Here is a 27,980-nt window from a genome sequence, read left to right on the forward strand (position 1 = left end):
TGACACAGTATAAACTTTGCGTACATCATCTTTATTTTTGTTCTTTCAGATCCAACAGACAGGCCTTATTAGACTTGGGAAGCAGATGCAATCCAACCAATTACACAAATAATGGCACTTTTAAAAGAATTGAAAATGCACATACATGCAAGACGGACAAAAACCTAGATCATTTCTAACAGTATCTTTGCCTATGATCTCATAAGAGCAAAAAAAAAAAAAAAAAAACCAGAAAGATCTCATCGGGGGAAGCCACCTTGAAGATCCTCTTCTTCTACCCCATGACTTAGATAAAGGAGCACACAGCTCAACGAGTACGGACAGGGGTGAAAATAAGTAAGAATGTCTTCAGGGGTCCCCAGCTCACAGGGGAAATATGCATGCACAGATCACAGAACAAGATGGAAAACGTATACATAAAAGACTTTCTCATCTGCAGTGCTGAAAACAGAAACTGGGCAGGGGGTTACAGCTCTTGGGGAAATGGAAGGGCACCAGAAATAAGGAAAAGCAGAAACAGAAAACAGGATGCCCAAACAGTGGCTTTTGCCCATCATCATAAAAGATGTCAAAGCACAGCAGACCAGAAGAGGTGACCTGTGCAGGGAAGACTGCAGAGGACACCCACACAACTGAGTGTTTGGACACTCTCTGAACTTCTTTCTCCTCTTGCCACAGTCCAGTGTCTGCACTACACAACCAATGGGGCTGGCAAAGCACAGTGTGGCTCATCTACCTAAGCAGTTCATTTGCGCAGGGAAGTTAATGACCCAGAATTCTAGGAAGCGGGAACAAGTGTGTCCTAGCCTTAAATCTACCTGGGGTAGACCTGCAGGTCAGTGCTTTCAGCTCCAGCTCCTGTTTGGCCATACCTGCAAAACACCTCAATAAAGTTAAGAGACACGCTCTTTTGTTTTAAGTCTGTTTGTTTGTGACAAGGCCTCTCTGTGCTGTCCAGGCTGGTCTCTGACTTGTGATGCTCCTGCCTCAGCTTTCTGAGTGCTGGGATTAACAAGCTGTGTGATAACACCCAACAGGTAGATAGGTGAGACTCCAAGGGAGTGAAGGTATAGGGATGTAAAACAAGTGATCATCACCCATCATTTTTAATTCTGTTGCTTGTGAATGTAATAATCAATTTTAATGTAGTTGTATGTGAGAAAGTGTGTGTTTATGAAGTGTGTGCGCATCTATGTGTTTATAAAATCTGTGTGCATGTGCTGCTGCGTATGAGAGCATATGTGTTTATAAAGTGTATTATATACACACACACACACACACACACATTCTAGGAAACACTTGGGAAAGGATCCTTTCTTCATATTGTCTTAAGGAAGGTTCTAGCTTGCCCTTCCCCATATCCCTCAGGATTGGCAGTGTTCTGAATGGAATCAGTGGGCATAATTCACACAAGATAATGCCTCCGTCCCCTTTTACCACTTAGAAATGAAAAATCAAAAGAACTAGGATAGCTAAGATCACTGAGATCATGACCTGCTAACCCCCTCACACCCCCACCACACCCCTGCCACACACTCACACACATACACCACCCCCACCTCCACCATGGCACCTTGTACTCTCCTCTCCATCATCCAGTTCGAGGCACCCTGGAGACTGTATCTCCTCAGGCACACAACCACTCCCCCCCTCAGGAACTAGTATACCCTGAGATCTTCATTCCATCCACAGGTCAAATAGGTCTTGACAGTACTCAGGTCCTACTCAAGCATAAATACATATAAACTGTCCCTTCTATCAGTTCACTCTTCCCCCCTCCCCCTCTGGGTGTTCCCTTACAACACACACCACCATAAAACAAAAGGGTTTGTCCATAGATTTTTTTTTTTTTTGGCCTCACAGGGCGCAGAATCCTCTTGCTCATCACTACCGTGCTTTGGAGACCCAGACCCAGGCATTCAAAAACTACTTGCTCAGTGGAGACATGGAGAAAAGCATAGATGAAAAAGTAAATTGAGACACGGATATGCATGTACATCTTGAACACAAAATAGTCAAAGATCCATAAACCACAGGAGGAATGAAAAAAATAATTGAATACACAACTGTTGTCTACAACATCTCTATTAAATAAATGTCTAAGTCCCTTAACACTGTAACAACTGGCACAGATGGTAAAAAAATAAAATCTTCCTGGCCAGGGGCGTAGTTCCCCAGCATGCTTAGCATGTACAAGGCCTATGCAGTCACCAGCAAAACTCTGTACATGTTGCTGTTGCTTTAATCGGAAGGGGTTGTTTTGTTTTTTAGCCACAAATTCTATCAACCCTCTGTGTGTGTGAACATACTCCATCTTTCATGCTACAATAGAGGACTTGTTCAACTACAAACATTCAAGGCAGTCCCTAGGTACCCAAGCTCCCTACCCTGACCTTCATGCCTATTAAAGAACATTTATTGCCTTTGCTCTAGTATAATTATATCTCCACCCCACCCCACCCAAATCCACAGGAGCACACAAACACACTATTAAAAGTTTCTTACGTTTTGAAAATGATATATGTTTATTTTTTCTGCCCCTGTTTAAGACAGGGTCTCATGTATCCTAGGCTGTCCTTGAACTTGCTTTACAGCTAAGGAAGGCACTGTGGATCACTCTCGGGGCTTTGTACAAACTGAACTACATCCACAGCTGTAGCCCCTCCTTGGTAAATAACAAATATTTAGATTAATATTTCTGTCCTTATGTTAATCCATTTAAAAAGTATTGATATAATCTGGCTTTTCCCTCCACCATCTATAACATAACCTGTCTGTAGGCAGTGGTGGTGCATGACTTTAAATCCCAGCACTCAGGAGGCAGAGGCAGGTAGATCTGAGTTCGAGGCCAACCTGGTCTGCAGAGTGAGTGACAGGACAGGCTCCAATGCTACACAGAGAAACCCTGTCTTGAAAAGAACCAAATAATAATAATAACCTAAGTCTGTCAATGACGTTTCATGTTTCCCTGCTCCTGTGTTTCAGTAAAGACTACAATTGTTGAGTTTAGCAGCTAGGTTCTGCATCTCATCTTAACCTGAGTTCTTGGCAGCATTTGGCACAGATGATCAGAGCCACCTGGATGGAATTTCTAAACTTGCTTTCCAGAAACACCAGATTGCATGGGGTTTCCTCTTCCACAGCACATGTGCCCCTGGCTCCTCTTAATACTCCATGGCTCAGCTCTGGTCTCTGTCTTTCCTAAGGACACTCAACTCACTCCCTGGGTGATGTCTCACAGCTCACCAACTTCCAAGTCAACTTGTTCAAATTCATCCTAGTCTGTGCCAACCCTAACCATCTAATTGAACAAATGAACGTCACAGGCATAGTTGAGTTCACTGTTGTATGCCCATACTGACAATTCTCAGAGGGTAGAGGCAGGATGTTCAGAGGTTCAAAATCATCCTCAGCTGTTTATTGAAGCCAGTCAGGAATACATGATATCCTGTTTCAAAAACTGAAACAGCGTTTTAAAAGCTACTCTTAACTCTTGATTCCACTGACTCTATTCTCACCCCCAACCAGTTGTTGTCCTTAACTTTCACTATGTCACAACTCCTTACCTTTGGACAACATGATTGCTTTCGACCAAACTCTATAACTAACAAAGACATCTACTGTATCTCATGGAGGCTTCTGAAAAAGTCCTGTAACCAATTTCACTGCACCTCTGGCGATCAGTTCCCCACACTGAACAGCAATCTGAAGGAAGTTTAAAAAAAATACTAAGTAATGTTATTCCCTTGCTTAAAATTTGGAATCTCATTTTATTCTAACTAGAATGGGAACTCCTTAACCATGGCCTACATGGCCCTGCATGACCGGGCTAGGCTCAGGTCCCAATCCAATCTGGACACGGTCTGTGTTGAACACATGCCTTGTGTGTTATCTGAGGGGATTTAACAGCATGTGCAGTCAGCCAAGACAAAGGCTGGGAAGTACATCCAAAAAAACAGTGCTTGCATCCAGTCCAATCAATCCATATTCCAAGCTCAAGCCCCCTCAAGTCAGCATCACTTGCTGAATCTGCTGGTGCAGCTCTTTAGACTCCAACTGCTCTTCTCCCATTCCAAGCGTAGACTTGACAGGGCTCTTTATCCTGCAATACGACTTCAACTTCTAAGGGTGGCTACCTCGGCCTCTGAGATTCAACCTCTCCCATTAGAGCAACTCCCTGCCACTGAAAGCCTTAAAGAAACATTCAGTAGTTCACCAGCGGGACGAATCAACATTTTCCCAGAAACCCTCTTTTCCACTGTGCTGTGGTTGGTTGTTATGTTTTACTCTTTTGGCTCTTTTTTTTTTTTTTTTTTTTTTTTTTTTGGCAGGGGGGGGCCCACCCAACTCCCAAATAATCAATCACATGGAGGCTTATTTTTTCTCATGAATGCCCAGCCTTGGCTTATTTCTTGCCAACTTTTCTTAGCTTAAAATATCCCATCTATCTTTTGCCTCTGGGCTTTTATCTTTATCTACTCTGTATACCTCTCTTTCCTTCTTACTCCATAGCTTGCTGTGTAGCTGGGTGGCTAACCCCTGGAGTTCTCATCTCCTTCTTCTCTAGATCCTCCATCTTCTCTTCCCAGACCTCTCCTCCTGTTTATTCTCTTTGCCTGCCATTTCTGCCTATCCTTTCTCCTGCCTTTTAAATTAAACCAATCAGGTATTTTAGACAGGCACAGTAACATGGCTTCACAGAGTTAAACAAATGCAACACAAAAGAATGCAACACATCCTGGCATCATTAAACAAGTGTTCCACAATTAAACAAATGTAACACATCTTCAACTAATATTCCACAACAATGTGTCTTATAATAGTCCAGAACTTCTAACAGAAAAAAAAAATGCAGCCGTGTGCTCTATCAACCCTAACTCCCATTGCCCAAATCAAGACTTGGGATGAAATAAAATGTACCACTACTTGCAGAAATCCTGTTTCCTTACAACCCACTGTGTCCTTGGGACTCCTGAAGCCTGAACTGTATAAGGTAATCCTCACCCCATCAGTAATGTACACTATTCTTATTTCCATTCCTGGAATTAACGTACCAGGTTCATAAGAAAACTGCAATAATTACTAGAAACCACAGCACCCGCGCACGCGCGCGCACACACACACACACACACACACACACACACACACACACACGAAATTCAAAACATATAAATAAACAGCATAAATACCACTCTCAAGTTGTCTCATAATACACATGAATGAAAGTGTCCATCCTCAGGACAGTACATGCTTACTGGATCTCTTTTTAAATCATACTCTCTACATTAAGTTATAAAAGGTTTTAAAGTTCAGGAGGGGGAAATGTCACATTCTTCTTCAATCTTATCACTTTCATATGTAATGCTATATAAAAATAAATCTCTACCAAAAAGGATAAGGGATGTGGCTCAGTGACAAAGCATTTCCTAGTATGAATGAGGCCCTAGGTTGGGGGGAAGGAAAAAGTAATAAGAAAGAGAGGGGGCCAGAAAAACAAAACAAAACAAAAAAACCCAGAGCTGATTGTAAAATCAGCCTGACTCATAGGAAGAAAAGAGGACTCCTCAAAGGGTGTTACAGAAGACAGCGACCACACCCTCCAGCCTGTCTTCCTACCAGATCATCCCCACATTTGAGCCTCATTATATCCTGGCCTTTATCAGTCTATTCACCATGGAGAGAGAACTAGCTCAAAATCACTATTAGGAGCCATCCAAGGGATTGCTAACAGAGGTCAAAACTCTTGATAAACAGAGGGAGAAAAATCAGACTATGCACAGATAGGAGCCTATCAGAAGATGGAGAAAGATATTTGTGCAGAAATTTAGCCAAGGAGAGCAAAACAAAGATCACTTCCAAGTTGAGGCAGAGAACCTTCAGCTAACCCTGCTCTTCAATGTCATGGGTGTAACAGCCTGGCAGACTTCAACTTACTCCCACACAGGAAGCACTTGCCTGACTCCTCCTATACATACATGTCTTTTCATAACCTGAAAATCACCATGCCAGCATGACCAGCCTCTTTCTTGTCTTCTTTTGTTTTAATCTTCCTTTCATGCAAAACAACACGGGTCTCATTCCTTGGGCTGTTGTAAAGATGCTATCATCAGCTATGAAAGCAATTGGTATATGGTAGGTATAACACATTGATTTAGCTCTCTGAGCACACTCCTTTACACTTCCTGATGTCTGGTACATTTTTATTCCTGTGCAAGAAATGTACCTGTGTTGCTTCCTGACAGACAATTTTCCACAGCCCATGTCCACTTTACTCAAACAAAACAAACATAGTCAATTGCCACACAGACTCCCCTTCTGTCTGGCTATTTCCTGAAGCCATTGGTGCATCATTTCTTTCTCTCCCTATAAATCTAGGTAATACAAAAAGAGTTTGGTATAGAGTCTATTAGCCTACCAACTTCAAACAAAATTTACTGGGGAAAAGAAAGATAATTTGTGAAGTCAAGAATTAGGTCATCCGTACCCTGGCTACAAAGCATGAGAGAGCCAATGTCTATAAAGTCAGTGCCCATCGGTATTAAGAAGTGATGGGACAGAGGAGGTCATGAGTAGCTTTGAAAGTATCCTCACAGACTATTTTACTCATGCTGGCATGACTGTCATATGCAAGAATTGTGAAGAAGAAATGGATGCTCAGGTCAAACTTCCTACATCTCTGGGCTACACAGTGGCAGTGTCTGTGGAACATGCAGACCCAGGCTTCTATGCCAAGTCCTGGGTAAGAGTACAATCAACATTAATGTCTAATGACTTAAAAACCAATGACCTTAACTAAGAGTCCCTAGTGATAAGGAAGTGGGACCTTGTCACCCTTGTGAGGAAACTTGCTCTGAGCTTAGGGAAGGATAAACTAATACTAGGATCAGACTATACTGGAATCACTACTCTTCTACATCCTGACCCTTTGTGCTGCTGTAATCTCTCCTTTAAGCTTTACCCTGCCTGCGTCTACATATATGTGTGTGTTTAAGTCTATATGAGTGTGTGTTTATAAATACAAAGTGTACATATACACTATATTTAGTGATTTATGGTTACTCCCAATTCTTTTTTGTTGTTTACTCGTTTCCCACACTCCCCCAAAGGGTACTCTGAAATCTTTCCAGTTTTTACAATTAAACCTAACCATCTGGATAAAAATCTTCACATTCACTAAATGAGTCACAGATTTTGTGGGTAAGCTGAGAAACTAAATGCTATGCTCAGCGCTAGGATTTAAACCACATCTACCACAGCAAAACACTCTCTCTCCAATAATCTCTCCAATTATGCACGCACATTCAGGCTCAAACAACATGGAGGCAACCATACCTCACTGCACAGAATTATTTATCCAGTTAGTTTCATTCTTTACACCCTAAAACAAGCAACAACAAACTCCAACTGAGGAAGACTCCAGAAACCTTTTAGAATTCACAGAGACAAAAGAGAAATCATCACCTAGTTCTTTACCACCACTTGACTCTCACCTTCTACTGGTGTGTAGTGCCAAGCCACTCACCAGACTAAAAGGCAACTTCAGAGGCTGGGGAAATGGCTTGACAGTTAAAAAAAAAAAAAAAAACCCTATACCTAGAGGATTTATGTTCAGCTTCCAGCACCCATGCCAAGTTGCTCACAACTGCTGTAATTCCAGCTCCAGGGGAGAAGATCCAATGCCTCTGGCCTCCACGGGAAAACACACACACACACACACACACACACACACACCACAATTTTAATAAATAAATCCTTTTATAAAATCTACTTCAAGGAATCTGTATGTTCAATGCTGTGCCATAGAAAGGATGTGGACTAAATGAACAGTTCAAGTATAAAAGCCTGCTGTTTTTAGTGTTTACCACAACTGTCAGACACTCAAGGTGTTTAGACAAATGATCTCGTGTTGTCATCCGATCACTGGTACATAACTGCAGTTAGTAAGAATTCCTGTCACTCTAAGACCAGGCAGGATTAGCCTCTGGAACTAACTGTGGCTACACTAGCTCCGGGCCATGGAAAAGATTGGTTGGTAGCAGGAAATAATGTACGCAATCTTGCAGCAAGCTGACGGATTCACGTGGTAGTCTTTCAGAGCTCACCTTAAGCCTTTAATATAAGCTAAGATAGAAAGTATTAGACTTGGTGTAAGCAGATTTATAAAAATCATTTTCAGAGCATCTCAGAATAACTTCCTCCCCCATACACATTTTATACTGGGAACGAAAAGGATCCATCAAAATAGCGTGTGAAACAGGCTAAATGGGACCAGTAAGGCCAGAAAGGAACTCTCATATTAAGTTATGGGGGCAAAAAGCTCAGCACCCACCTTTGCCCATTCTTTATCCAATCTGTGAATGCAAACTGAATACTTGAGTAGATAGAAGCCCTGAATACTTGAATAGAAGGCCTGGCAAACTGAATACTTAAGTAGAAGGTGGCAACTTGCTGGGAGGTGGTGGCTCATGTCTTAATCCCAGCACTTGGAAGGCAGAGGCAGGTGGATCTCTGTGTGTTCCAGGCCAGCCTGGTCTACAGAGTGAGTTCCAGGACAGTCAGGGCTACACAGATAAGCCCTGTCTCTAAATAAATAAATAAATAAATAAATAAATCACAAGCATCCCTAACTCCCGTTCCGGGTCATTGAATGTCCTCTTCTGGTGCCTCTGGGCACTATGTCTGCATGTGGTGCACAGACGCAATTGCAGCCCAAACCCCCATGCATATAAACGATTAAAGAACTCATGGAGTAGGGAACAAATGGTTTTAATGTTCCAATGGGATGGCTTTGATTGTGGTCAGACAGATCAGAGGCTGTAAAAATATTTGGATCTGGAGTTATCAGAAAGTGTGACAGTTTGTAGACAAAAGAGCAGTTTGAAATAAAGGGTTGCACTCACAAGATTGATGTAAAAACGTAAGTAGTGAATGAGGAAGTGTTTAGACGGACACTTCCGGAAAATAGTAGTTTACTGGAGACATCCCCAAAGCTTTTTATCCAAAAGATTAGAAGGCTGAACCCCAGCTACTAAGAGAACAAAGGCCATTGTTTCTGGTATTCTACTGTACCAAGAAAAGTTCATCTGTCATTTTCTAAAAGAGAATCACTCTAGCATCAGATTCCAGACAACAGCTCTTTGGCCCCTTGATTGCTAAGCCACTTCACTGCCTTCCTGGAGAGTCCCTTTCTATTCAGAACCATGCTGCTACTCAATGAAATAGGGGATATTTCTAACAAATGTCCCAGCAATTCTGGAGAATGTGTTGAGAAAGACCAAGGGCCCTTCATTACCCATCTTCTTGCACAAACCTTTCTTGACTTTCCACCACATCCATCTCCCTGCTTGGACCTCTCCACCACCATCTCAACAAAATAGAAAATGAAACTCAGCAGGGGTCCTCAAACCCTCCTCTCAGCTACAAGAATCTTTGGGTTTTAACATCTTGACCAGGCAAGGAAGCAATAACCACCTACCTGCCTTCCCAGCTCCTACCTCATTTCTTAATAGTTTTAGACATGTTCCTGGCCAACAGTCTTCCCAGTAAATAATTAAATAATTCCTTCTTTTGCCTCCTTTACATTCAAAGAAGGGACCTGGGAAGAACACTTCAGCATGATCACAAAACACAACCCAGTGCGTTCAACCTCTAGTTTACAGCCTTATTTTGTCACCTACTAAGTCCATAGTGAGGAGTAGGTCTTAGTGTGTAAACAAATGGTTTGCTCTGCAATTCAAGCCTTCATCAGTCCTTTTTTGTTGTTGTTGTTCAACAGCTTGGCTGATGCCCAGCCCCAGAAACTTCTAGGTTGGTCCATTATTTTGCTCTCCCAACGGTTAAAAGGGAATAAGCTCATTCCGAGTTTAGAAAACTATGCACCATCAACAAAAGCATGTAATGTTTCCAAGATGCACAGTGGCTTCCAAACACACAATGAGTAGCTGTGTGCAGCAGCACCCCACCCGCAATACAAATGCCAGGCCCCAATTAAGCACCCTGGGGGCCTTCAAAGAAGTTATGCTAAGTTGCAAATACAGCAAGATCCACTTGAAATCCAACTGTCCTGTGTGCTTTTCCTCCCAAGATAGGGAGAAAGACTGGGGCAGATTGACCTCATTAAGGGGTAATTAGTGAATCCCTTAGTGGAAGGGCTACCACAGCCATGCCTATTGTGAGGTTTCGAAGTGCTTTTTACAATAGGAGGTCTCCACAATCTAAGCAGCCCATGTTTTACAATTTTAGGGATTTCAACCTGCCTGTTTTCCTTTTTTTGCTACCAGACATTAAGGGAGAAGAAAAGAAGCCATACAAAAGACTTGCCTATTGCTTTTATGGAGTTTGCATATAATTTAAATAAAGGACTTTTGTAGAAATCATTTGAGTAATTTATATTTCATAGATAATAATTAATTTTTATAAAATCATCTAAGTAATTTATTCCATATATAACTAATAATGTAAAGTAAGACCTGTGTAAAGGCAGTGAAGTAAACATTCCTCCTTCTTGATTACAGAGACTGAAAATTGCACATAGAAAGGAAAGTGGAAAAAAAAATCATTCAACCTGGGGCTTTTACTATTTTATGACAATGACCTTGAAAAGACAATGGGTGCATCCATTTACACGTGAAAGTGTTACTTAGAGACTGAATGCCGGGATCAACATAACCACTTTACCATCAATAAAAACCTTCACACCTCTTTAAAGCCCATTACTGTTGTTGGTATCAATCTGCCAAGATGCTTGAGGACGGAACTCTCCTATAAAATGTGCCAATAAATTATGCTGTTTACATCCTTTAATGGCAGGTGTACCACCTCTCCACCACAGATAAGACACAGGTCCATTGCCATGTGTACTAAAATCCTCCAGTACAGTATTTGGAAACCTCCAAGGGATGTAATGAAATAGCATTCTTAACTTTTCTTTCTTGGCCAAGATTTAAACACTTCCAATATTCACACCAATCAGGTGGACCAACAACTCCAGGTGGACCAACAACTCTGTGAAAACTCATTGAAAAGGAGGAACTAGAGTAATGAACATTGTTGTGTAAAAACTTCTCCCATGGTAGAACCAACCTAAAAGCCAGAACCCAGTCCTTTCTCATAGATGTGCATTTCTTCTGTATGAGGGTTGGGGACACTCCAGCAATGGCAATACAAGGGCACCAACAGCCCCAAGAGGTTGTGCTCGAAGGACTTGAACACAATTTAGGGTACTTCTTAGCAACTACAATGACATCATTAATGCAGTCCTATTTATCAAACCAAGTGATGATCCAATTCTTCTATCTGGGGTTACAGCTTTTGGCCCTAAAATGAAAGAATTTTAAAATGTAGCCTGTAACTGTGTCTGGGCCAAATATAGCTGTGCTATATTTAGTAGTAAATTTGTATTTGTGCTCTATTAAAACACTCCACAAGGGCCCCCTCCTTAGCCAAATATCCTGTTTTGTTTATTTTAGAAATTCTACAATTTTTTTTTGTAACACTTAAACATATGCAATACATTCTGGGAAATCTTAAAAGATGGTTGCAGGAGTAGGAACCCTATCCAAAGGTCTTCTCTTGGTTTACTATATTCCATGAGAGTGGAGAAGTGGGAGATGTGACACCTGGAAGTCATTCCTAATAGTCAGGAACACTTCCTCTTCGAGTAAATCCAAGGGCTAAATAAATAAATAAATAAATAAATAAATGATATTGAAGGGCATTAATTTGTTTCTAGATGTGTGCGTGTAAGTAAAACAGCAATCATGATGTGGAAATTTCAGTCACATTTTACAACTAATTGGAAGCAGATTAGAATTCCGCCTCAGGGGAACGTTGTCAAACTAGAAGCTGGAGTAAATGAAGAAAGAGGTGAAGGCGTCCCGAAGAGCTGACAGATTTACTGCACTCAGGGCCATAAACGGGTCCCTGGCTGCAAGGAGGGCGCGTCCCCGCAGTCCAGGAGCGCGCAGAGCGACCTCTGAAAGCCCAGACCACGCCCCTAGGGAACCAGGCAAGTCAGTATCTGGTCCCCTCTCACACTCAAAATAAAGGGACCTTCACAATGACACCAGGGTGGATGCCCAAGGTCCAAGGGAGAGGGCCTTTCTTTGTGGGTGGGGGAAGGGAGGAAAAGGGGAAGCAGCTTGTGAAGGTTCATAGAGCCATGAAGTAATGGAAACAGCTGCTGGCTTTCGACTTCAGTATCTGGCGTCTGCGGCTCCCTCACGGGAAAGGCTGGGGGAGGATTTGGGCAAGGAATGTAAATGGAGACAATTGCCCAAATGGAACTGGATGCAGTGGGTGGAGGGAGACCAGTTGCTCCCTTCTGACATCATGTTCCTCCCTTTGGGCGGCGGCAGCACACATGGGGGACTTAACTGAGATTGCACCTTCCAGCAGTTGACAGATTTGGTAATGTCAGCGCTTCTCGATCAGTTACCAAGATGTCAGGCAATGCCGTCTGCCTTGTTGACCGGGTGTCCACCATTCATCAGTGCTCTGCCCAACTTCCACACAGCTTCACGCCGAGTTAAAATGGACTACTCTGTTTCTCTCACAAGGATTTTTTTTTTAATCACCACTTACTTTTGAACTAGGTCAAAGGTCAGGTTCTATTTGTTGTTGCCCATTTTTCCCTTTGCTTCCTAGATTCAGTCCTAATTTCATTTCCATCACAAAAGAACTGGAACCTGGGAACACAGAACCAAGTGCCATTCTGCTAATCATGAACCCATAATAAAGCCCAGATTTGATAGCATTATCCATGTACTGTGGTGAGCCACATGCAAATAAACAGTTCTCTGCGAAGAATGAAAAGCCAAGGTTTCAGTCCTTCCAAGTCAAACATTATTGTTTTTAATATGAGCTATTCATAAAGTCAGTGAAGGAGATGACAGGAAATTCAAAAGTAAGCTGGTCTGGCTAAGAACAGTCTGAGAAAGGAAAGGAGGGGGGAGGAGGAGGAATAGTCTCCAAGTTCCCCTCTTATTTTAAGTGAAGAATGAGCTAAACTGTAATACCCAGGAACATAAACGGTGATTTTTTTTCTTTGCTAGCGGAATTCAAAAGTGTGATGAGGCAGTAACTTACCCCTCCAACACAGGTTGCTAAGCTAACAAGGAACAACTTGGACCTGATGTTCAGCCAGCCAGAGGCAGGCAGACTTTCCTACCAAACCAGGATTTTTCTTTCATCAAAAGAGTGAACAGTAACTTCCTGGAGTTTACAAAAGTGTGACCAACTGGAACTTTGTCGTCTGTTGCTAAATGACGCGTATAAAAGAGTCCATTTCTTAAAACATATTACAAACACTTTACTTACACACACACACACACACACACACACACACACACACACAGCCATATGACAGAAACCAGAATCAAGCTCACTGGTAGAAGATCGGTATAACCAAAGACCAGGCTATTATTTCAAACTGTCAAGGGAAGGCAGTAAAATTGCTACCAGGTCTCCTTAAGTTACCCTTCAATAAAAAAGAAGCCATCAGGGAAATAAGAGGAAAAGAAAACACATCAAAACCTTGAAAGTCCCTTTAAGTAAAATTATACGTCTGTGGCACCATGCCATCTGCTCTCTGGTTAACATAATAAACCCATTCTCAACCATAAATATGTGCTTTCTAAAATCATTATAAACAGCACAAAACATGGCCAATATATTTTGTTTACTCCTAAACTGTGAAGCCTACAGTCATATGGCATTATTGGAATATGCCTAAACACACCTTCCCCTACCCCCACCCCAGTACATTTTTCTAAAGGTACTAACTGACACTGAAGAGTTCTAGGAGGAAGAAAGGCGAATAATAATCAGACTATGTTGGGGTGAGACGGGAAAGAAGGAGTGATTTCAAAAAAGTTCACAGTAATGTCCATTCACCACTTCAAATCTACTTGTCCTAACACACTAGCTTGTCAGAACACCCTAACGGCTGCATTCTCCATTACCGTTACATGTAGACTTTAAATGTTCCTTTAACTTGCCTGGGTTTGGGTAAAAACTCCTGAATATCAGATGAGATCCCGAAAGGTAGTTTAAGGCCCCTTGGCCTACCAAACACAAGTATTTGCTTTGTGATTGCTTCAGTTCTTGAAGCAAAATCCATAATCTCTTCTATACTATGTGTTTCTAAGTAAAAGTCAGCAGACCTGTAACATACAGCTTTCAGAACCTGCAGCGCAACAGTTACAAACAGCACAACTGCTGGTCAGCCAGCTAAAGGGGGTTTAACAACCTTTAGTTCCTTGCAATGGCTTTGTTCCAGTTGCCAAAACCTCTAGCTGGAATTAGGAAGTACTTGTAACAGGAAGCAAGCAGGCAGTGGTGAAATTTTAGTGGAGAGACAGAACTGGACACGGAAGGAAGGAGAGGCCTCCTTTCTCTGGAGCAGAATGAAATGCAAAATCAGTGGTGATGTTGTTTTTTAATTTCATTCATTCATTCATTCATTCATGGGTGCCCCTGGAGAGGTCACATGAAAAGGGTCAGAGGACAAATCACAAGAGTCAATTCCCTCCTTCCACAATGTGGATTCCAAGGGAAATACCCAAGTCGTTAGACTTTATGGCAAGTGCCTTCATCCTTTGAACCATCTCAAAATTTTGGGGGTTTTGATTTCTGATTGTTGTTTTTTTGTCTGTTTTGCATTTTAAGAATAAAGCTCACATCATCTTAGACTATCAAAGCAATCTCTATATATGCAATCACATCATTTAGACTCACAGACCTCTATGAAAGACCCCTTACAGGGCTCCAATGTGATCCTTACCTGGTGATCACCTAAAACATTACAGAAGCAAATGTTTCACCTGTTTCCTGTCCCTACCATAGTCAATGACTCAGGCATCAGGCATGTATTACTTGCTGGTAACAATCCTAATAAAGAAGTAATATTCTCACTGTGATGTTGCTGCCAAGGGTAATCCAATGTTTCCTTAGTTCTGGCTTCTACATGACAGGAGAATGCTATCCAGGTAACTTAGAAATAAACTGTTTAGTATTCAAGCAAAACCCTTGATGTTCAGATCACTGGCAAGTTGAGAGCTCCGTAATCAAAACTATGTTGTGCTACAGTAATTACTATGACAAACTTCCCAATGCTTAATATTAAAGAATAGAAGAGCATGATCCCTCCACCTCTTCTACACCTCTAGAGTGTGTTCAACATGGCAATTATCTTCGTTCAAGCTGCAGAGTTTAAATTGCATTGAAACTCAATTATACCCATGACTTTTTTAAACATACACTTCAAAAGGCAGGTTTCATCACACTCAAATCACTGAGCAAAATCTCTTTTCCAGCTTATAAAAAAGAGATTTTTATCCCCCTCCCACGAGATATCTTCAAATACAAAACTGAATTCCCAGAAGCTTTGGAAGCTTTGGATTTTGGATTACTTTTTTTTTTTTTTTTTTTTTTTTTTTTTGCCTGTAATGCAGAAGGAAAGCTGAACAATGTTGAAAGACAAAGGGGGTGCCCACCTGATTTTGAAAACAAATGATTCAACCTGCAGTTCTCCCAAAATTCTTCCATTTATTACAACAGCCCCAACCTTCAAAGAGCACAACAGACTTCTAAACAAAAACACTTTACTTTGCTACTCTTTAAAAAACTGAAAAGGAACTAAAAGTAGCAAATTTATGATTTAAGTGATTGTGGCTAAAATAGCTTTCCAATTATCAAGGGCCTCTTAGACTGAGCAAGTATGCATTATGTGCTAATGACCACAACCAGGGGTTCCTTCTCCACTCCTTTGTCAGAACCCAAGCAGATACTCCCCTGCAGCTTCACCATTAACATGTCTGTTTCCTGTCAGCCCACTCAGAGATAATGTCATTTATCTCAGGAAGGCACAAGCCCAGTCATTAGCTTCAATAAAAGACCTCAAACAAAGGCCGGATAATGTTTTACCCAGGGTTCCCACTAAGCCCAGAACCAAGAATCCTGGCGTCTAAGTCAAGGACTCAAAAGTTAGCCTTAAAGGAGAGGAGTATGTTGCTGCTTATCAAGGATGCTAGAGTATGGCCTATCTATAGTAAACACCAGTCCCTGGCACTATCACCCAAAATTAGATTAATGAAGAGTGATGACCAGGGTTAGCCCTGGGGAGCTCTTCCCCACCCCCACCCCCGTAGCCTCCAGAAAGAAAATTGACAGAATCATTTAGATCTTTGGAGAACTGGCCCCTCGTAGTGAGGGCCTGTAGAAAGTGGTCAATGGCTGAACTTCTGGAAATCCTCCAAATAAAAGTGGAACTGGTTAAAAGAAATGTGGGAACATGTGCTTTCACAATGGTGCTTGTATTACTGCAATTTCAACTCTCTATGAAGTACCAGGTGAACTTTCTTAAATTAAAAAAAAAAAAAAAAAAAAAAAAAAAAGTACAGACTGTCAAAATCGGGGCAAATCTCAGCCAATCATTCAATCCCCGTGTTTCACGCTGGAAACGAAGAACAGATGGTACTTTGCATGTTGTTTGAATCTGGTTATTGAACACCTCTGTGGCTAGGGAGGGTTCTGCTTAGCACTTTCGGCATTCATTTCATTTACTAACTATAAAATGCTGCTTGGAAAAAGAAATAAGTCTTTATAATATTCTAATTAAAGCCATCTTGCACCCAAGCAATTTCACTTGAAGAGCATATTCCCAACCTTAGGACATTTGGACAACCAGCCCTCCCTCTTGCCTTTCTTCCCGTTTATATTGCAGGCTATTTGGCAAGTGATTAAAGTAGCTGAACATCACCTTCTTTAGCTCAGCCTGTGCACACTTCTTCGACATTTTCTTTTTCCTCCAGCAAATCTAACAGATTTCAAATGCTAACCTCAGAATTCAATGATGGGCCTGACCACACAAATACTCCAAGACCCATGTGTTCTCAGATACAGCTGAACAGCCTCTCTGACACTCTCCCAGGGTGTCTATTGGAAAGGGGGGAGAAACAGTGATGACAGAAAGCCACCTTTAGCTAAATCCACGTGTGACTTTCAAAACAGCGCAGTGTCCAACTACAATGAACTCAGTTGTTTCATTAAAGCAAGTGACCTTCCTGCCCTTTCATTGCGCCTTACTTAGATCAAATGCACTCCCTAATTCACAGGACACTCTATTATGGGGGTGGGAGGAACATATCCACAAAAGTCATTAATCAAAATATGTTCTTAAACTGCTCACACTCACTTAGCGAATGTGTCAGGATTCCCTAGTGAAGTGTAAAAAGGCTTCTACAAGGAGAATAAAACAGAATGAGTGATGTCCTGTTATAGACCGGCCCATTTATAAACACCATCTTTAGAAAGATGAGGCCCATGAAAATGAAAAGGGTTTTTGATATTACAGAAGTAGTCCTCCTTGGAACATGTACTGCACAGAACCCTAAGACACAACTATCTGACCTGTGCCTTTCATTTATTTCTGTTTAAGTATTGGTTGTTTTTTAGGACTTTTCCCTGTGTGTTTCCCGATATTTTAGTGATTGAATAACCCCATTGAATGTAACAGTATTCAACAATAACTGTTTAATTCAGCCCAATGGCTCCTTCTCACTAAATCTAAACTGTAAGATGATGGAGGGAGATATGGAAACGTTTCAATGCAGGACCATTATACTTTGAAAAGAAGGTGAAAGACGTGGAGAGTCAGGTTTTAACAACCAAAAGCCAACCAACCCATCAAATCTACTTACTCAGATATGTCACTGGTGGCTTAACCACAAAATGGGCTATAGAAATATAGTGCAAGCATTTTGGAATTATAGCATGTTTTGATTTTTTTTTCATGTTAAGGGAGTGTCAACTTTTACAACATACTTGTGGTTTCCACATAAAGGAACCAGAACACTCACTGATTTAATTAGGTTTCATAAGGTCCAATTCATCATGTTTTACATGACTCTGTATAGTGAAGAAACAGAAGAAAAAGACCAAAAATAGACATTAAGCACACCGTGAAAGTTAACCAATGACAGCAAGTCTTATGAATCTTGTCTAACCTTCCAACCAGGGGGGAAAAAAAAATACTGACAACACACACATTGCCCTTAGGTTTTTAATGTGTTCCCCCTACACACACACAAGAGCCACACATAAGTTAATCATTTTTACCCTAGGGGCACTTGTTCTTCAATAACCTGGTTCTCCAAGCAATGCTGAACTTAAAGCATTTAGAATGTTACCAAAAAAACTTCAGATATGAAGTTTTTGTTTTTTCAAGTCAAGTGGGTCCTACTAAGTTTTTACTTCCTAAACAGGCATTTTTTTTCTGCCATGGAGAAGTATTTCCCAAAGCATTTGACAGAACCATTAGTTAGTGGGATTAGGTTTGCTTTCCTGTGTGGTATTGTCATCTCTGGGAGCCAAGGACGGACATATTACTAAGTCGTTTGGGAGGTAGAGAGGACAGTGCTTAAGGAATTATATTTGAGATCTCAAGTCAACACCTCATCTTGACAAGAGTGGTCAACACTGTGGGATACAGGCCCCTGGGAACCACCCTAAGAGGGTTTCTGAGCCAACTCTAGTGGCTGAGGTTGGTGCAGTTTCCTTTCTGCAAGGCAGTGTTGTCTGGCTTCCCTCCCCCACCTTGGCCCGTACCATGACTTGTTTGCTCTTCACTTATGGAATTCATATGATTCCATTTATATTGCTCTGCCTGAAGATGCATTGCTTGTGTGTGAATAATTTAGCCCTTCCACTCCTCACCCACTTCCCTCTGTGACTGGGAAGGGAAAAAGAACACAAAAACTGGAGATCGGACACCACGGACTAATCTCAGTTGCCATGACAGCAGCCTTTGAGATCCTGAAATGTTCCGATCGCCAGCTAAACAAAATTGTTGAATGTGAACATTTGGCTGGAAGATTAAAAGGCTAAGGGGAATGCAAAAGGGCAGAACCTCCCACATTCCCAGCAGCCAGTGGATCCAATCAAACAGCTCTGACTCCTTAACCACAGCATTGTGAGCACTGGATTAGGGCAATTCATCCAGACAGTTAAAGCAGATTAGAGCTGCAATTTGAAGACTATTGGCAACAAAAGTAAATGCCCCACTGTACTAAGTAATAAGAAGATTTCAAAACGTCTTTTAGCAGAAATCATGTGAAACCACACAGTTAAACTATAAGAAGCAAAACCTGAGCATAATTTTTTAAGTCATTTAAATTCATCAATGTAAAAGGCTATCTAAGAGGATTTAGACGCAAAAAGTAATCAGTGGTCTTTTGCAAGTTTGACTTTGTTGTCTACACCTTTCTCTACCTCCATCACTGTCTACAATCAGAAGTTTATTCCTATGTTATCATTTAAATCTTGAGCACATGAAGTTGAAAATGAAAAGGATCGGAGAACTGTGAACCATTCCATGCAGAAATAATTCCCAGGAGATTCCTAGCATCACTCACAAGTCTGATCAAGACAAAAAAAGGCAAAAAAAAAAAAAAAAAAAAAATTACATCACATCATATAATAAACACATTTAGAAGAAATCACATTGCTACAACCACTTGGTGGAAATACTACATCTGCATGCTACAACTTGTGGGATAAATCTAAAGATTAATTTCATAGAAACACCACTCTCACCTCCCAACCAATGTTCCTGGCAGACACAGACCCATCTGTTGCCAGACATTACCCCCAAAGCAACTGCATCCCAGACAAACAAGACCCAAGCCTCCATGCCTAACCAAGGTAACACTGGGGACTGTTTTTCCAGCAGTGTCTAACCATAGACTTTAAGACAATGACCAAGAGCAGTGCAGGGGTCCAAATGGCCTAAGGCAAGCATTGCTAAGTGCAGCACTCATTTCTAGTATCCCCCTTTGCTGCAGCCACCATGCCCCCTTTGGTTAGAGAGGTACATTTCAGGAACACAAGCCAAGTGTGCTTTCCAGTTCTTACTGAGCTTCCAGCTGCCCAGGCGCACTAAATAAACACCCAGGTGATAGCAGTCTCAACTCTAGCTGCAAATGGGTGAGAGAGCAAAGGGAGAGTCCTCACTGTCACCAAGACCATCATGCTTTGGCTGCACGGTTCTGAAATCAGTAACCAACACTCCAAGCCTGGAGTACACATCCTTTGACAGAACTATTCTGGGGAAAGTAACAGAACAATGAGTGTGCATAATCCTTCACACTCTTTTCCACAGAGGGAACTAGAACCCTGTTCCTAAACACGTTGTTAACAATAACACAGACGACAATTCTCCTTAGGGAAGAAACCAGGACGAAAGTCACGCTAGGACAGCCCCAGGTTTTCTAGTCAAAGCACATGGACAACTTGCTGGCTGCCCTGGGAGCCCTTACAAGGCAAAAGGCACTTAGGACACTCAGAGCCTCCCACCCTATGACCTTTCAAAGCTGGTACCACAAGCTGCAAAAGCAAGAGCCAAACACTACACTCAGGATAGCACTCTTAAAGGATGACAGTCATAGAAATCTCACAGAGAACCCAAAAGCACTAGGAAGTGTAAAGCACCCGGAGGCACATCCCATATCCCCAAACAGATGCACACAGAGTGGGACACACAAGAAGGCGACCTTATCCTACCTTCTCAGTTTTCAGTTTCTTGATTCGCCTGTGGCTCTCCTCCTCCTCCTCCTCCTTCTTGACCAACATAGAGTTTCCCATGAGTGCTGAATCCGCAGCACTTTTGCTAACTTCCCCTGCAGCCGTGACGCTGCCACTCCCAGCGCCCCCACAGTGGAAGGGGCTCGCACCACTTCCATTGCTCTTGGACCCAAAGCCATAGAGGTGACTACCAGAGGGGGCCTGGCCTCCGCTGCCATTCTGGTGGACCTGAAGCAGGTCATGCTTGTCTTTTCGGGACCTTGCAGCATCCTTATCCCGTTTGGCGCCACGGTTGCTGTGGCTTTTCCCTGGCTTCTCCTCCTTGCTTTTCCCACAAGAGCTTGCCCCCGCGGTGGCAGCCGAAGTCCCGGTGCTGGTACCGTTGCTGTTTGGGTTGCCGCCGCCGCCGCCGCCGCCGCTCACACTTTGACCCAGCGCTGAATTCATGCCAGTAGCCTCTCCAGGGCGCCCTTGGACTTCCTGCCTCTTGCCAGTGCTGCTGATCTCGGGAATTCCATACAAGGCAGCAGAAGGCAGAGATTTATTAGCATCCTTAGAAGTTTTAGCCCTTTTCACTTTTGATTTGCTGGTCTCTTTGTGTGAATTCCCCTGGGGAGCGGAGGGCTGAACAGAAGCAAATTTTAGGCCATCAGCTAAGGCTGAGGTAGCACCGGTCCCATTGGAGGCCGGACCTCCACAATCCTTAGTGTTGTTGTTGGTACTGGTGTTGGTGGGATTATTCATCTCAAATTTCTGTCTGTCCTTCTCCAAATCGGCGTCCAAATCAATGATTAAATTTCCAACCCCGATTTCCCAATCATCGCCACTGTCATAAGTATCAACTGTATTTGGATCCACACCTTTTCCTGCAGTCGAAACGTTCACGGACATCCTGAAGATGAGCTCTCTAGATTAAAAATCGGATGAACTTTCCTTGGAAGGTGAGGGGACATTCGTTTAGCTCCGCTGGGCTTTCTCTTAAAGAAAAAAAAAAAATCTTCCAGTCGTCCTCTGCTTTTTTCCTGCCCTGAAAATGTGTCCAGAGATCTCACACCCTTCACTCCAGGTCCACCATCTCCTGTGGAGGGAAAGAAAATCGAATATTTCTTGTCTGGGTGTTACCGGAATAAAAAAACAATACTGGGGAATCAGTAAAGAGTGCAGGGAAGGAAAAAGAGTAAGGGGCTCATTATTGTCTCTGCAGTCCATCACCAGATTTTAAGGAAAACAGCCAGACTTGAACAGTACCCCCTGACAATTAGCATCTTACAGAAGCTGAAACGAAAATCTCTCTCCCTCTCAACAACAGGGTTATAGCCAGTTCTTTAAAAGCATTAAAATATCTCCAAGGATCTGCTTCAAGCACAGAAAGACTTTTGTGGCATTTTTTTTTTTTCAAAAAGTTGAACATTTTTGCCTAGCACATGGGATATTTCAACCCCAGGAAAAGATCCAGGACACTCAGACAAGAAAAACACGGTGTTAAACGTCCCTAAACATGTCTTGGCTCTTGCAATGTAAATAGCCAGGCCTTGAAAGTTCTCTGAGACTCATGTTTAAAATGATGTCACTAAGTTTTCCTTCTTTCTCATTTTAATACTTCTTACAAATTGCCTGGGCAATCTAGGTTTTGTTTCCCATAAGAAACAGGGGAAAAAACAAAAAACAAAACAAAAACCCACTCAACAGTGTCGCCTCACACACACACACACACACACACACACACACACACACACACACATGCCTCCCCTTTCTCCCCCCAACCATACAATTTTTTCTGAAATATATATATATATATACAGACCTAAGAGAATTTCTCTCAGTATAAAGACAGTGTGAGAAGAAAGGTTACATATCTGCCTTTTGAGGAAAAAAGGAAAATTCATTTAGCCAATCCTGCCATACCCCTGGGTCACAGAACTGCTCAGCCTGTAAAATATGGTGCCACTGACTGTAGGGAAACTGATTAAGACATACACTTTAAGTGATCGTGGCCCCAGTGACCACAGATGAGTGTGTGTTTGACAAAGAGCAGTTAAAACAGCTTTTTTTTTTTAAAGGGATCAGCCCCCTTTAAACAGTTGATTGTCAAGAAAATAAATAATAAAAACACACAGAGAAAGACAGAGAGAGAGAGAGAATGCTTACCTTTTAATCCTTTATCATTTTTTTAATTAGGCCCGAAAATCAAAAGGTATTTCTCACTCCAGTCGGCACACAAGCCTGTGCCTCATTTTACTTAAACACCAAATGATCCAAAAAGAAAAAAACCAAGTAACACATCTCAGCCAAAATAATCACTCAGTAACATAATTCCACTTCCCCATCCCCCTTTTGGCAAAAAAGCTCTGGAGTCCTTTTCTCCTTAAAAAAAAAAAAAAAAAAAAAAACGTGTCACTGTGCAGCTGGGAGATGCTTCACATTCACAACCCAAGCACCGAAGGGTGTTTTTCCTCTTAACAAGCATTCAGAATAATAGGGTGTTGAGAGAGTGGGGGGGAGGGGAGGGAAAGGAGGGAGAGAGAGAGACAGAGACAGAGAGAGATTAGAGAAAAAACTTTTCCGAACTTCGGATTCCGCCTTCAGTTGCAGACTTCAGAGTCACCGTGATCAGTAACTAATGATCTCATGTAGCAAACCTACAGGCGTCCTCTAGTAACGAGACAGAATGTGCTAACATCGGGATAAATTAGTGAAAGGGAAGAAAGAATAAGAAGAAAGGACTGAAAATCTGGGCTGGATTCCGCCTGTTAGTCGGGAAGTGGCATTTTTCCGCTCCTCCTGACATTTGATTTCTCCAACTAACTTGCAGAGGGGGTGAAAGGATGAGGGGGAGGAGGAGGAAGGAGAAGGAGGAAGAAAGGGTGGGATGAGAAGCTGGGCTGGAGGAGAAAAAGAAAGGTGTGGAGGAGGAGGGAGCAGACGATGCAGGGAGCTGATAAACCAGTTAGAGCAGCTTTCGCCCAGGGCGGGGGGCGGTGGAGCGGGGAAAATAACGGCGTCTAAAAGGGGCTGTCTTGGAAACCTGAAGGATGTGATGTTTTCCTGTTTTATGTTGTTTTTGAGAAAAAAAGAACCGAGTTCTTAGAATAGTCCCCAAGGAGGGGTTAAAATCCTCCGCCGCGCAAGCCGATCTGTCATGTGGTAATTCGATAATTAGAGTCAAAAGATTTTTTTTTTAAGGCGACCTTTTTCCAGGACAATTTTTCCCTCTCTACACGCAGCAAACAGTGCGTCTCTATTTTTCCCCCCTCCTCTCTCCACCTCTCGCCCACCCCCTCCTGTGTTTAGTCAGATGGCCTCAGAGCTTGGCTTAGTATTTTTAATTAGCTGGCGTTTGGAAGCTAAAAGCAGTAATGAATTGTTGATGGATTGGAAGTGGAGAGTCGCTTTGCTGGAAATGTCGGGGCTGGGAGAGGGGGGATGGGCGCGTTAGCAACACCAACCATCTAAAAGGAGCGATTTTGTTACAGTGCAAGCCTTTCACATCACGTGAGGATCAAGGGCTCAATTGGTTGTCGTGAGAACAAAAATGGTGACAAGCGTATCAAGAAAATACTGATCTGGTCTTTAAAAAAAAAAAAGCTGAAGGTCTCTCCCTTCCCCCCAGCTGCCCCCCCTCCCCCAGCACGCCCTGCAGTGGGCGAAGCTACAAGTTATGAATGTGAAACATTTCTCAGCCATCTAGGATCTCGGAAGTTCGGAAAGAGGGAAATGTAATGGCCACAAGAGCAAAGCAGATGTTTTAAAGAAACACCTTATAAACCTATCCTCAACAGATCTCCAATTTGTCGGCTTTCCCAACAGGGCCAGGGCGCGGACGCATGGGGGAGGGGGCAGGGTACCTCGGAGCTTCTGGGATTTTAGGGACACCCCCCCTTCGTGTATTAAACAAAGAAAAACATTTTCTAGCCCCCAAACCCAGGCTTGTAATAAACACACCATTGTTACTATTTGTGGGTTTGTTTGGGTTGGGTGGGGCTCCCCCCTTCTCTTAATGATGTTTTTTTTTTCTCCCTGCTCTTTTTAAGAAGGTGGAAAATGGTAGTTATAGCCATTACATGTAATGGATGAATATTCCCTAGTTTACTATTAAATTACTGAGCAGGAGGATGTGACAGGAGAGAAATCGGCTTGTTCTACCCGGGTTCCCATTTGCCTGCCTCGGTCTGGGCGGGGGTCTGCTCAGCTCCGGGAGGAAAAAGGGAGGAGGGGGAAGGTGCGTTATAGAACTGACAAGGCGGACCAGGGTGTGTAACTGAATCACTCTTAGTCTCCTTTGGGTTAGAGCCCAAAAGGTAATTTACTCTAAGTTAGCCCAAGTGCCCGGTCAAGCTTAATTTGTCTAAAGAAGTTACAAATGCTTCACCCTCCACTGAATAAAATTCACCCTTCTTGGGTTGTTCTAAATGCAAAGCCAAACCCTGTAACTAGTTCCTCATTTCAATGCATAAAACTCGTACATTCCCCTGCATGAACACCCCACTAAAGTGCTATATAGCGACACACCACGCAACCGTACTTACGGTCTGTATGGGAGCGAGTTGACCTTTTCCTTCTAACTGCATTGAGTGTGTTTGGTTGCAGCCGCTTTATTTTGGAAATTATAATTTCTTCAATTTTTTTTATTATTAAAGATGGACCAGCAAATGTCACAGACCGTCCCGTGTATTTTTTATATAAAAATAAAAAACAGCAAAATAAAGCAAAAAGCAGAACACAGGGATCCCCCCGGTGCACACACACACACCAAGCTTGCTCTGGAACAGTGGAATCAGAGCCGAAACACAACACACGCACAGGGGGAGTGCAGCCAAAGGCGCTCTCAGCCTGTATACCTGAAAGGGACTTTTCTTTGTTCCCAATGCCCTTTCGCATAGAGCCAATCAGAGAGCAGCTTTTATGAAACTGGGCTCTCTCATTGGCTAGCTGCTTTCTCTTGGCTACTGTAGGGGGTTGAGATATACACACGTATAAAACACACACTGAGCGCGGGTGGGGGTGCGATGGGGGGGTGGCGGTGGAGACAAAGCGTTTTATTTTCGAAGCAGATTGGGGTTGCGGAACCTCCCGCAGGACGAAGGGAGGGGGGAAATGGGGAGCCTGTTTCAATTACTACATCATTCACATAAAACACTTATTTATTAAAACACATCTCAAGCAGGCTGCGAAGAGAGGATGTCGGTAAATGCAAGTTTGATTGTGTTATCTTGGGGGAAATAATGTATGTGCTCGCTCGGTGGCAGAGGGAAGCCAGCTGAGCCACCGGCGCAGAGCGGGGACGCCGCTCGGTGGAAACCCACCCGAGCGGTTTCCTGTTGTCCCTTCCATGTCCCAAGGACTCGGCGGCCCAGCTCTGCAGCTTCTGCTTCTTAGCCCTCCCCCGCCACCTTGCTCTTCCTGCAAAATCAATCTCTCTCTCTCTCTCTCTCTCTCTCTCTCTCTCTCTCTCTCTCTCTCTCTCTCTCTCTGTCTGTCTCTCTCTCAGAAAAATCAACGGGAGGGGGGAGCGGTAATGGGGGGGGGGGCAAGTAACTCTTTTGTTTCCAGGCTTCGGTTCTGCAAGCATTAACGTGTGGATCCCGACGACCATTGAGCCAACCTTATGAATGACTCTCCTCTTAAATTAGCAACAAATCTCTCCACCTGATCTTCGGCGACTTGACAAGACAAATAAATATAAAACAAGGCCTCAGCCCAGCCTTATTGAAAAATAAATCGATTTTTGGAAGATAACATATACTAGGCATATTAACCCCTTAAGCAGCCCCTTGTCCCCAGTTTTTAACCATCTGAATTATCTGTCAGAATCCTGTTTCCAAATCTCTGCCACCAGAAACTCTGGCGCGGGCAGAGATTCTGAATGCTCTGTCCACAACCCACAAACATACAAAATGTTCTCACTTTTATGGTGAGACAAATGCAGGCAAGTTAATGGGATTCATTTTCCAGGACAAGAGGCTAATGTGAAATAACAACTCGTTAATATATTTAAGCTAATGTAGTCTTACAAAGTAAGCCTTTAGAACACAGTTTATTTTTAATTTTGTGTTGTTATTCATTTTCAATTATTTTAGGAGCTACAATATGGAGATTTTAAAGTCAGTCTATGAATTCTAAGTAAACCTATTATAGCCCCAAGTTTGAGGGAGTGCTTACTATTCGGATTTTGCACTAGACAATTGGAGTTTTAGATGTACCTTAGCTTAGGCAAATGGGAACACAGAGGAAATTACCTCTGGCAGAAGACGGCTGTGATGTAAATGTTTGGTGGCGACTTTGCAGATCAATAAAAACATTTATGCTACATGTTATAAGTAATGGCTATTGACTAATGTTTGTGTTTTTAATATATTTAGTCCATTAAAAAATGCCAATTTGTTGTTTCACTGCCCTAGATGAACTAGACTAGATGTTGCAAACATTAACAAACAGCAGTCTCTGACCTTTATTGGAGGAAGACAGACAAAGTGATCTATAGGAGTATGTGGCTCGCCCTAACTCCTTTTCACTCGAATTGAAGCTGGACATTAACAAATAATCTGGGGCAAATTAGATGTCTAATGTCCACTCATCCTTCCATTTCAACACTGACATTTGTGTAGTATTTTTGATTGTTTTACATTGTGTTTGGATCCTTGGTAACAGCCTAGCACTATATGGAGAGTCTTAAGTTCTTTTGGAAGTGTGGTTCCTCGAAAGACCAGCTCAGGCTTTTGCACTTCCTGTGTCCCTGGGGGTGTTGTCTCCATTTCAGAGTATGGTTACCCCATATTATATTAGTTTGGAAAAATCAATGCTTATCTCTTAGAACAAAAATACTTCACGTATTTAAACATTACCATTTAGCAACACCAGGGGAGAGCAAGCTCTTTCAAAACATCCCCTTACTAACGAAATCACAGAGTTGGACCACAGGTTTATTAGTAAAACCAGGTCCAAAATTTAACCACCCAGATGTGTAATATAGCCTAGCCCTGACTTCAACATTCAGACCTAAATCTTAAACACCATTGGTCAAGATGAAGGTTTATGCCCAATTTGACTATAGTCTTAATTCAAATTATTTTGACAAATTAAAGCATTTTTCTTTCCATTTTAGCATTCCCACAGCCCTTTATTCTCCACCCCCATCTCTCCCAGCCCCCAAATTCGTCCAGGAAACTTTTGAATAGACTATTATTGTTATACTGGCTTTGTGTGTATTTGTTTTTGTTTGTTTGTTTTGTTTTGTTTTGTTTTGCTTGACAAGGGGTGGGGGACAATCAGAGGCCTCACAGTTAATAGAAAACTGAAAGAAAGATAATTTGCTACCAGCTCTGGGAATTGGAGTAACTCTCCTCCCTTATAAAAGTGGAAAGCTTGGTTCTGTTTACAGATCCGAAAGAAATGATTATTTT

The 27,980-nt window shown here is 42.4% G+C and overlaps 1 protein-coding gene across 5 annotated transcripts in view; it reads right to left on the reverse strand.

Annotated features, from left to right (window-relative positions):
- Znf608 (zinc finger protein 608) overlaps positions 1-27,980 on the reverse strand; it is a 137,435-nt gene that overhangs the window by 79,717 nt on the left and 29,738 nt on the right. For 2 of the 5 annotated variants that reach the window (XM_051201064.1, XM_051201068.1), the window contains exons 1-2: positions 22,729-23,055; positions 20,560-21,658 (exon numbers count right to left, since the gene is read on the reverse strand). In XM_051201064.1, the coding sequence (XP_051057021.1) occupies positions 20,560-21,471 (912 nt within the window). In that variant the 5' untranslated portion in view covers positions 21,472-21,658; positions 22,729-23,055. Of the gene's footprint in view, positions 1-20,559; positions 21,659-22,728; positions 23,056-25,106; positions 25,408-27,980 lie in introns of those variants that run through there. The other 3 variants (XM_051201065.1, XM_051201067.1, XM_051201066.1) reach the window with 3 other exon arrangements.

This window comes from Phodopus roborovskii, unplaced genomic scaffold (genome assembly GCF_943737965.1).
Source record: "Phodopus roborovskii unplaced genomic scaffold, PHOROB, whole genome shotgun sequence".
In the NCBI taxonomy this organism is placed as follows: Eukaryota; Metazoa; Chordata; class Mammalia; order Rodentia; family Cricetidae; genus Phodopus; species Phodopus roborovskii.